This window comes from Eptatretus burgeri, chromosome 18 (genome assembly GCF_056783735.1).
Source record: "Eptatretus burgeri isolate ZD-2024b chromosome 18, Ebu_testis_v1, whole genome shotgun sequence".
NCBI classification, from domain to species: Eukaryota; Metazoa; Chordata; class Myxini; order Myxiniformes; family Myxinidae; genus Eptatretus; species Eptatretus burgeri.
In genome coordinates this window covers 19,409,083-19,419,735 of record NC_140978.1, presented here as the reverse complement: position 1 = coordinate 19,419,735, position 10,653 = coordinate 19,409,083, and the positions used below count along the sequence as shown (strand labels likewise).

Sequence of the window (10,653 nt, the reverse complement as noted above, 5' to 3'; positions counted from 1 at the left end):
CTGGTTTGTCTTGGACTATCATGAGTAACTCTTTCATACAACTCTTTTGAACACCCCTTGTGAATCAAATAATATGTAAATGGAACACTTGGTCCAGTGTACTCGTTAGACTTTGTCAGTGAACTTATGAACTGCTTGTGATACCCTGCAGGGCCGTCTGCTCAACCTCAGCTGTTCCAGTGTTCCTTCATTCGTCCTGTCCATAACTGCCACCACTCAGGTACTGCAGTTCTGTATTCGAGGGGATTACTGGCTCGTTTTTAGCCGTTGCCCCATTTTACTCGGTTATGCTCGACCTTCAAGGTGCATGCTTCGCTCTTTCCCGGTGTGCAAGATTGTTTATCATCGTGTGATCATTTGCTCACAGTGAGTGACCCTTGGAGTTTGTCGGCCTTTCCAACTGGGTGATGATTTTTTCATTGCTTTTATCCTAAGATTGTTCGATTATGTTGCTTTCAAAAGGGTTTGTGGTAATTTCACCATCTCCCTCTCGATGTGATCAGAAGGTGAAATATGCCATAGCTTTCACATGGTTTGGACTATTGTGAGAAAAGTGTGAAACAGCTTGAATTGAGTACATAACACATGAATACGTAACATGTAGGTGACAATTATTGCTCATGCCATCACGAAAAACTGAAATGATAATGGTTCGTACTTTTCAGCAATTGTACCGTCATTCACCACCATAGAAGTTTGTTTAAGTAACCTATAAACTTCTCAAACTTGGTGAGTTTGAAACAATATGGATAACTATGAACCTTATTGGCTTGAGGTTTCTTGATAACTATGAATACCAGCTGCCTAGGCCTGCGGGGAGGGAGGAGGCCTGGGGAGAAAGGGTGGGTTGTGGGTGGGGGAGATTATTCTAGCCCCTCTTCAATACCGATGTTACTCCAGACATGGCGACTCTCTTCACGTTTGCCCTCCAGTCGGTGAGTATGACGTTTGCTGACGTAGATGGAATCCTGATGACGTACGTTGCTATAGACTATAGAGTGAGTTCGATGCATCTCTCGATCTGGGGAGGAGTGTGCTTTGGGGACCTGGCGGGGCTTAGATTCAATCAAAGGGCGGTCAGTGAGAATGGTTCTGATAGCGGTGTGAATGAGGGGCAAGTTGTCGGGTTGAAAAATGCTTTTCATTTCTTTCATGGATTTAGGGCACAGCTGACGTCCTTTGTGGGAACTTGTTCCAAAACGTACTTTCCTTGTTTGAGTAGTAAGCACTTCCTCGAGGGTCCCTCAGCTGTTGCAGCACTTCTTTGTGCTGTTGCCCATTTCTTAGTTCTACCTCGTCTCGATAGTCAAACAAATTACCATCCTAGTTGGATTTTTCTTTTGGCAATTCACTGTTTTGACATCTGACTCACCACTCAGATATTTGCTGCTTGATTTGAGAGTTGCTCCAAATTAAAATTGTTTCCCCGCCTGCATTGATGGAATACAATTTTGATTCCCCACAACTTCTCGTGATGGGTCCGAGCAAGTTGCTCGTTGGAGCCGTTACGTCTCTTACTTATTCCTCCATTTGGAGTTCAACCATCTCGGTACAAACATCTTTGTCTCGCAGATTATGCTTCGTCGGTGTTGCGGCATGTTTCCCTCTGTGTCTCATTCTTGACCGCTTGTGATCGACGTTCTCCCGTCACACAACCGTACAAACCATTAAGATGTCTGAGAATGAGGCCAGGTATTTTACCAGGACATCTTGAGATGATTTTGCCATCTTGCAGGTCTTATGCTTGTGTAACCAACCACTGGGCAGGCTCTGTGTTTGGACTCTCAGGTACCATCCCTTGGAGAGCGGGTTCTTATTTATACCTCTGCATCTAATTTGCATATTTATTCAAAGCTTTGTAAAAATGGAACTCGTTTTGTTTTAGTGGCATTTTTGTGTGACACACGCTCTTCGATGCTCCTCTGTAGGCCCTTGCTCTAATCGAGCTGTACAATGCACCGGAGGGACGATATAAACAGGATGTCTACCTGTTGCCAAAAAAGATGGGTATGGTCATTTCGAGCTGGACTCCGCTTTTGTTGCTTTTCTGTTGGACCGTTTGCTTTGTTTATGGCGAATGCATTTTCTTCCAAATTGCCTTAAGGCAAGCCTTTCACGAGTGTAACAAACTGCGTCCGTGCGTTCCCTTGTCTCCACAGATGAATACGTGGCCAGCTTGCACCTGCCTTCTTTCGACGGGCACCTGACGGAGCTCAGTGATGAGCAGGCCAAGTACCTTGGGATTAACAAGAATGGACCTTTTAAACCCAATTACTATCGGTCAGTTATATTCTGTCTTTGGCTTGGCAGTACAGTTAACATATTTACTGCAGTAAATATTGATTCTTTCGAAGCAAAATTCTTCTATTTTGTGCTGAATGCAATGGCCTTTTTAGTTTGTGTCAGGTTATAGTCTTCTGTCTTTTTGTTATAAATAAATAAATGAATAAATAGGAGTTCCCTTGCAAGGATCTTTGACGCAGGTGGAGGCCGTTGGGCCCATCGGAACCTGCGCTAGTATTGCCAACTTGTAATTGTTTGTCCATGCTCTTTTTCTTTTGCAATGCTGAGTAACAAGCAAGGAAGCAGCACATACCACTTTTAGCTCACTTGGACTTTAGTCCGGTGAGCTTATGTGATCGAGCAGCGTCCGTAGGTAAGGCAGTGAGAGTGTCCGTCAACACTTCAGAACCAAACGCGTGATTTTGATGAAACTTGGCCACAAGCTTCATATCTGATGCCGAACGAAGGTTTCTTGACCGCATCAAAATCTGCGCTCATTAACGGGTTGACATCGAGCCTAAAACGCTGATTGGCTGTGTGAGGAGGCTCGGTGCAATGGCATTGGCTCCTGGGAAGATTTAATGTTCGTATAGGTTAATAAAAGCTGTTATTCAAAATCTGATTCCATTTTGACGATCGGAATTGGTGGCTTAAATAATTGTCGAAATCGGAAATGAAAATGTTTTTTTTTTCTTTTTTACCTCATCAAATATAATTAAATACCAGCAAATGCAACCCGTCGCTTTGTTGGTGGGATTATGAGGTGGAGGGAGAGAGAGGGGGGAGGGAAGGAGGGGGAGAGGAGACAAGGGAGGAAGAGAGGGGGGGAGAGAGGAGGGAAGGGAAGGAGAGAGGAGACTAGGGAAGGGAGGGTGAAAGAGCTGGGAAGGGGGTGGGGACTGAGGGGAGGGGGAGTGGCTTTTGGAGGAGGTATACATGATGATAGTGGTTCTAAACTCGCATTTGGTCGTGGGACTTGTGGAGGGGGGGGGGTATTGCAGCATTGAATGAAATGGGATGCGTTAATACAGCACGCAGAGACCTCCGTGAGATGTCCTTGGAAGGGAGGGGGGGTGGAGCGGGGAAGGGGTAAGGGTGAGGTGAGGTGAGGTGGAGGGAAGGGAAGGGAATGGCGATGAAATGCACCCAAACAGGAACATTTTCTTTTGAACCGCCTGGTTCGATATAAAACCAGGCAGAAACATTTAAAACTCGTGCTATCTGCCTGGCAAAAGCCTGGTGTTGGCTTAGTGGTTAGGGTGGCGGCTTGGGATCCTAGGGTCCTGAGTTCAAGTCCGGTTGGATGGTGAATTTACATGAGGAGGTTGACTCAGCCTGTCATCCTTCCAAGGTGGGCGAAATGAGTACCGGTGTTCTGGTCCCGGTGTATGCCCCGGTTAGAATAGGTGTACCGTATCCCTGTGTGTCTTAAGAGGCGACCAGGGTTGGCGTCAGGAAGGGCATCCGGCCATAAAACATTGCCTCAAGAAAAGCTAACCCCTGCTCAGCAGGGAAAAATGGCTGTAAAAACGGCTGTACTATCTACCTAGCAAAGGCCAACCTGCATGTGTGCATGCTCGCTCATGCAGCGACCTTTGCACCCCTCTGGTCGGCTCGCTCCGAATATGATTCCTACATGCTATGGGGAAACAGTTTTAAATTCCGCACTAAACCATCGGTCATTTATAGTCCCAGAGAGGGATGGGGTGGGAGATAGAGAGAGGGGGGGGGAAGAAACAGAGGTGATGGGGAAGAGGGGTGGGGGATACAGGTAAATGTGACACCCAGTTTAACGTCCATCTGAGAGATGGCGTGCACACATTGATGCATCACCCCGCCTGTGAAACACCGGGATGACAGTTTATGGCTGGGTCGGGATTCAAACCCAGGCTCGACAGCTTGGAGCGAGTGTGCGCACCTCTCGGCTATCCTGCTGTGATTTGGAGATTCATTGCTTTGTAAAGACTGAAATTTATTTTGCGTTTCTAACTCCGGTATTGAACCGCAATATTGCCATCAAAGCTTGAAGAGCATATGCCAAATGGTTTAACCAAGCACTCCAAGACGCGGTTGAAGAAACTTTTAAAAAGGAAACGTTGTATTGTTTTAATGATTATCTCTGCCGAATTGACTGGTCATACAATGAAAGAAGATCGTACGAAAAGGGGAAACGCATTGTAAAATATAATTGCACATTTTCAGCGAGCCATCCAACGCCCGTTTCACCGCAGAACAACACGGGGACAAGCGCTGGCTCCTGAACTTTGTTCAAGTTTAAGTTGATCGTTCAAATACAGTATTCAGTGACTGTGCGAATATTGTAGAGCACTCACCAAGTGGCTTAGACACTCAAGGAAGCACTCCAACGAAACGGTTGATAAGGAATGGCTGGCTTGGCAAGCGATTGGCGATCACCGATCCGTCATGTTGAACACCTCTCAGAGACGTCCGAAATATGAAACTATGTCCAAATTGGACAAATGAACACACTTTTTTTTTTTCCAGCAGTTGGAACTGCTGCTAGGTTCAATTCTGGATCTTAAAATTTGAAGTTCAGCTTACTTTTAGAGATTCTCGATGTTATGGCATGTGTCAATGAAATAAAATGATGAACGCCGGCATCTCCATGTGTTTGTAAGCATTGCTATGATGAACAGGCATTCGATAATATGAGGGAGGAAAGTGGGAATTAATTTTTTTAATCATTACAAAATCGTTGCGCCCTTTTCCAAGTCAAGGCATTGTCGAGCAGGCCAAAATAAATGGTGACTTGACACCTCGTCGAGGGAAAGCGAGGTGTCCGACGATGCGCCTGATGAAGGATATAATTAAATCAGAACGTTAATTTTCTTTAAAAGGTGTGTTTTAATTAACCCATACATCCAATTTTTGTTCATGCACTCCCTTGGAGTTCCCTTAGTGTGCATGCAAAGTTTCAGGCCACGAGGTTTCATGGTTTTAGAGTTATGGAGGACACACACTGCCATTTATTAGTGTAGGTGTATTGAACATAAAGTACAGTGCTGGATGTTCCGTAAATGGTTCCAAAATTATTTTTCTTTACTATTTTAAAGATCATTGTTGTAGGCCTGATTTTTAGTTTACACCACCCAGGGTTACTCGTAGATTTTATTGACATGACCTCGAGGTACCCGCACTTGCCTTGAAGGTGTCGAGCCTGGGTTTGAATCTCGGCCCAGCTATGAAATGTCATCCTGGTGTTTCACAGACTGGGTGAATGTGTGTGTTGTGCCTCTGATAAGACATTAAACTGGGCGTCCTGTCTTCCGACGTTAGTTGATGGATGTTGAAGACCCCCACAGTGTCCTTCACGAAGAGTGGGTGAGCTATTGCCGGCACTGTGGCCAAATGACGATTTCCTGCCAAAACTACTGCTGGGGAGGCAGTGGCAAACCACCCAGTGGAACCCTTGCTCAGGTAGCTGCTTCGGCAGCAGACGCTCAGTAGTCGCTGTAATCAGCATCAAGAGGTCTTCCATTCAACCAATCACGTGATCGCATTCTGTGTATAAACAAAATTTCGATATTTACATCTGCCACCGAAGATGAAGGAGATTATGTTTTCACTCCCCCTTTCTGTTTGTCTCTGTCTAGCTGTATGTAGGATATCTCAAAAAGTTGTGGACGGACCCGGATGAAACTCGGTGGACAGGTTGGGTGTGTGACAAAGGCAAACTGATTCGATTTTGGTGAAGATCCACATCAGGATCTGGATACGAGAATTATTTATTATTTAAAGTGATTCTTCACCATTGAGAGATCGGGCCAAAAACGGTATACAGCATGATATTTCAAGAATGTATTGGGCCCGATATGTTCTCGTGGACCAGGCATTATGTGGCGGAGGTATGTGCTCCACCGAGTGCCCTTCTAGTTTATGTTGTGATATTATTCCCACTCTGACGATGTACCTTGCAATTGTGTGTGTTTGCAGGTATTAGTTGGCGATTGATTCGCTACACTTCACTTGGAAGGCAATATTCTCCTGCATCCCTCATCCAACCCTTGTTTACCTCCTTTTCCACCATTCTCTATTCCCCTTTGCTTTTGCACGATCTGCTCTTTCCTTCTTGTGCTCACCTCCTGTGTACCTTCCTCCCATTGCTGCCCAAACCATGTGCCATCGAGGTGCAATCTGAATGTCATTCTTAGTGGTAGAGTACGTTTAACCAATCATGCGCTCAAATTTCTCAAAGTACTTTCAAGGCCCTGTAATGCAACACTTCCTTTCTATCTCCCCATTTATTCCCTGAACATGTCTAAAATTCATGCTTTCACCGAACACAATGGTTGTTCGGACGGCAGCCTTTTTTTTTTTTAAGGTTAAAGCAAGCTTTAAGGAGTAAAACTATGATTGTTTTTTGTTTTGTTTTCGCATAAACTTCGTGCGTTGGGTTGGTGCGAGTAGCTGGAAATTGGAGGTTTGCGCTCTCACAAGTACATGTAGAAATCACTTTGTGCCTTCCCTGTGAGCCACGAAGTCTGCACCTTGAAGCTGCTCGCACCGGAGATACCTGCCCTGCACAAGCCGATTGGCCTGTTTTTAATTTTATTTCCAAAACGCTTAACGACACCTTAAACACTAAATCGGTGCTTCTGAGTTTGTCAAATTTCATGTAACCACAAACCCTTCCTCCAATTGCCTCCTGTGTGTGGATCAAATCATTTTAAATTTTTCCCATTCATTTTCCTGGGCTTTGCCCCCTTCATCAAATCATGCAAGATTATTTAGTGCCTGTAGCAAATTGGTGAATAAAGAATATTTTGATTCCATTTGAGGTTTGGAATGTCATGTCTGAAGTTTGTATACGAGTGGAGGTGGTCCAATAAAAAAGGATGTCGATAGCCTTTATTGTTTGGAAAACGGTGCGATCTGGACTTGGTGTTCACACCAAGCAGGAACTAGCAGTGATCTGATCGAGATGGTGTTCACTTTTGGGTGTCGGAGGGGAAACCAAGTGGTTGCAACTGTTGTTTTGTGACCATTTGTAATCTATATATACATTAATATTTTGGCACGCCCCTTTTTTTTGTTCCACCATCAGATTTTTGTTACTGCATGAAATGAAACAAGCTTTGACATATATAGTAATGATATTATTGTCTTCCTTAAGAGGCCTCTCAAAATTCGTTTTGATGATTATGGGAGTTAAACCTATATCATATTCATATTTCAGTACACCCCTTTTTTGTTCCACCATCAGATTTTTGTTACTGCATGAAATTAAACAAGCTTTGATATATATAGTAATGATATTGTCTTCTTTAAGAGGCCCCTCAAAATTCGTTTTGATGATTATGGGAGTTAAACCTATGTTAATATTTTGGCACGCCCCTTTTTTTGTTCCACCATCAGATTTTTGTTACTGCATAAAATGAAACAAGCTTTGACATATATAGTAATGATATTATTGTCTTCCTTATGAGGCCCCTCAAAATTCGTTTTGATGATTATGGTAGTTAAACAGTTCATGTTCTCCATTTGCAAAATGGGAGGAATTATTGCACAAAAAAAGAAATAAAAATGTTTCCCATTTTTTAGAGGACCACTAAGATGAGTTCGGCTCATCGAATCACGCTCCATTTGGGGAGAAAACAGTTGAGTTCATACCTGACGAATTTGCAGTTTCCATGTGCCGTAGTTTCTTCACAAAACCATGACTTTCTGACTAAGTATGAAGTATTTCTTTGCTTTTTTTTAAACATGGCTGCCGTGTTGAAATTTTCATCGACCGATACCCGCTGCCCAGCCGGACCAACTGCCAACAAAGTATCGGCCGGTCAGTTACGGTTAAACCCAAAATCATGATCATCGTTTTAGTGTGGAGGTGAGTACTGACAGTGTACTTGGGTCTTTTCCAGGTGGGTGCGGGATTGAGCATGTGCACATAAATTTCGGGTCTCCGCATAGTGGCGTACAGGCTTAAGTCGTACTTCTGTTTACTACCCTAGAAAATCACAGAACTATCCGATCGACATGCTGTTAACAGTTTCAGAATCAGCTAAATTCTACAAGATATGAATATGTAGACGAAACTGATCCGGCCTTTTGGATCACTTTAAAGTAGGGTGCCCTGTAATTTTAATGCGCTCTATGGATCCTCCGGAACTCACGAATGGTACACGTTGTGTAGTCACTAAACTACGTGGTAATGTCATCGAAGTGGAGCTACTGCGGTACAGTCAAAGGGGAAAACCTGAATGATAATCAATGGATAAAAATGATATAATATATTGTTTAATATACATTCATGCTATCTGTCTTTTACCATATGTTGCCAGTGACGCCCGTCGAAGACGGGCACCTTTACTAGTTTAGTATAATGATGAAGTCGAGGTTACTGGCAGAGCTGAAACATAGAACAGCATAGTGGAGGGGAGGGGGACACCAACAGCAGGGTGGACTAACAGAATGGAGGGGAAGAGAACATGGGATGAACAGGCTCAAACACAGCAAGAGGAGGAGGGGGGAGTGACTTGTGGTAGTCAGCAGGTTACTGGCAGATACCACACGCACCCTGCATAAACCTGGGTAGGATAGAGCAAGGAAAGGGAAGAGGGTTTCAAAACGAAATAGGTGACAATAAAGACAGGGGCCACCACAAAAAGGGTGGTGTGGGTAATAGGTCCATAGACTGTTTTATCTTGCAAGATTCTAATGACTGAGGACCTTGGTTTCTTTTGCATCAAGAAGTGTAAGGTGTGAGGCAGGATGGAGCAGCCCAAAGAGAAGATTAAAAGATTCAACCTTGGGGTTGAAGGCCTTGTAAGTTGATAAAAATTCAGATTTACCAAGGAAAGACTGCATGACAGAGGATTCCACTCCCCCCCCCTTTCGCTGCAACAAAAGCCACCACTCTGGGAAGACTTTCCATGAAATGTTAGAACATTGCTGCAGGGATTTGCTTCCATTCGGCCACAAGAGCATTAGTGAGGTCAGGCACTGATGTTGGGTGATTAGGTCTGGCTCAGTCAGCATTTCAATTCATCCCAAAGGTGTTCGATTGGGATGAGGTCAGGGCACTGTGCAGGTCAGTCAAGTTCTTTCACACCAATCTCAAACAAACCATTTCTGTGTGGACCTCACTTTGTGCACGGGGGCATGGTCATACTGACACAGGAAACGGCCTTCCACAAACTGTTGCTACAAAGTTGGAAGCACAGAATCGTGTAGCATGTCATTGTATGCTGTCGCATTATGATTCCCTTCACTGGGATCATTATTCAAACTTTACAGTTGGCACTATGCATTTGGGGAGGTTGCATTCTCCTCGCATCGACCAAACCGAGATTTGTCTGTCGGACTGCCAGATGGTGAAGCGTGATTCATCACTTCAGAGAACGTGTTTCCACTGCTCCAGAGTCCAATGGCGGTGAGCTTTACACCACTCCAGCTGACGCTTGGCATTGTGCATGATATTTAGCTTGTGTGTGGCTGCTTGGCCATGGAAACCCATTTCATGAGGCTCTGGACAAACAATTTGTTCGACGAACAACTGACGTTGCTTCCAAAGGCAGTTTGGAACTCGGTAGTGAGTGTTGCAACCGATGACAGACGATTTTTCCACACCGCGCTTCAGCACTCGGCGGTCCCATTCTGTGAGCTTGTGTGGCCTACCACTTAACGGCTGAGCTGTTGTTGCTAAGACGTTTCCACTTCACAATAGCAGCACTTACAGTTGACCGGGGCAGCTCCAGCAGGGCAGAAATTTGAACGGACTTGTTGGAAAGATTGCATCCTATGATGGTGCCATGTTGAAAGTCACTGAGCTCTTCAGTACAGTCCATTCTCTGCCATTGTTTGTCTATGGAGATTACATGGCTGTGTGCTTGATTTTATACACCTGTCAGCAATGGATGTGGCTGAGCTGAATCCACTAATTAGAAGGGGTGTCCACATACTTTTGGCCATGTAATGTATGGTATGTTGTGAGGGAAGAGGCTGTTGCCTGTCCTGAAGGATGTTATTCCATAGAGGGTACAGACAGAAGATTTTCCAGAGAATCAAAGATCATTGAAGATGAGGTATGGGATTGAGTTGAAGACTGCCTTGAGATGCTCCAGCCTCAACACACAGAGATGAGAGGATCCCATTGAGTCATATGCTGACATTTTACTTTTGTCAGTAAACCATGAGAGGTGGTGACCTTGGATGCTGCAGGCAGGTTGGAGAGTAAGGCAGGGTACCAGACTCAAATGCTCTGGTTTTGTGCAGACATTCTGCGTTCTCATGAGTGCAGTCGGTTGTTGTCATTTGAAGTAGAGGAGCATACACTGGAAATAACAACGTTCCACCAGGTCTGAAAGCACTGCACAGCCTTTATGTTGGCCAGATGTTTTCTGCCCTTCC

The 10,653-nt window shown here is 44.6% G+C and overlaps 1 protein-coding gene across 3 annotated transcripts in view; it reads left to right on the top strand.

Annotated features, from left to right (window-relative positions):
- LOC147008687 (S-adenosylhomocysteine hydrolase-like protein 1) overlaps nt 1-7,076 on the top strand; it is a 47,789-nt gene extending 40,713 nt beyond the window's left edge. For 2 of the 3 annotated variants that reach the window (XM_085863860.1, XM_085863859.1), the window contains exons 14-17: nt 152-220; nt 1,929-2,007; nt 2,160-2,280; nt 6,238-7,076. In XM_085863860.1, the coding sequence (XP_085719986.1) occupies nt 152-220; nt 1,929-2,007; nt 2,160-2,280; nt 6,238-6,244 (276 nt within the window). In that variant the 3' untranslated portion in view covers nt 6,245-7,076. Of the gene's footprint in view, nt 1-151; nt 221-1,928; nt 2,008-2,159; nt 2,281-6,237 lie in introns of those variants that run through there. The other variant, XR_015053238.1, reaches the window with a different exon arrangement.
- Nucleotides 7,077-10,653: the final 3,577 nt, after the last annotated feature.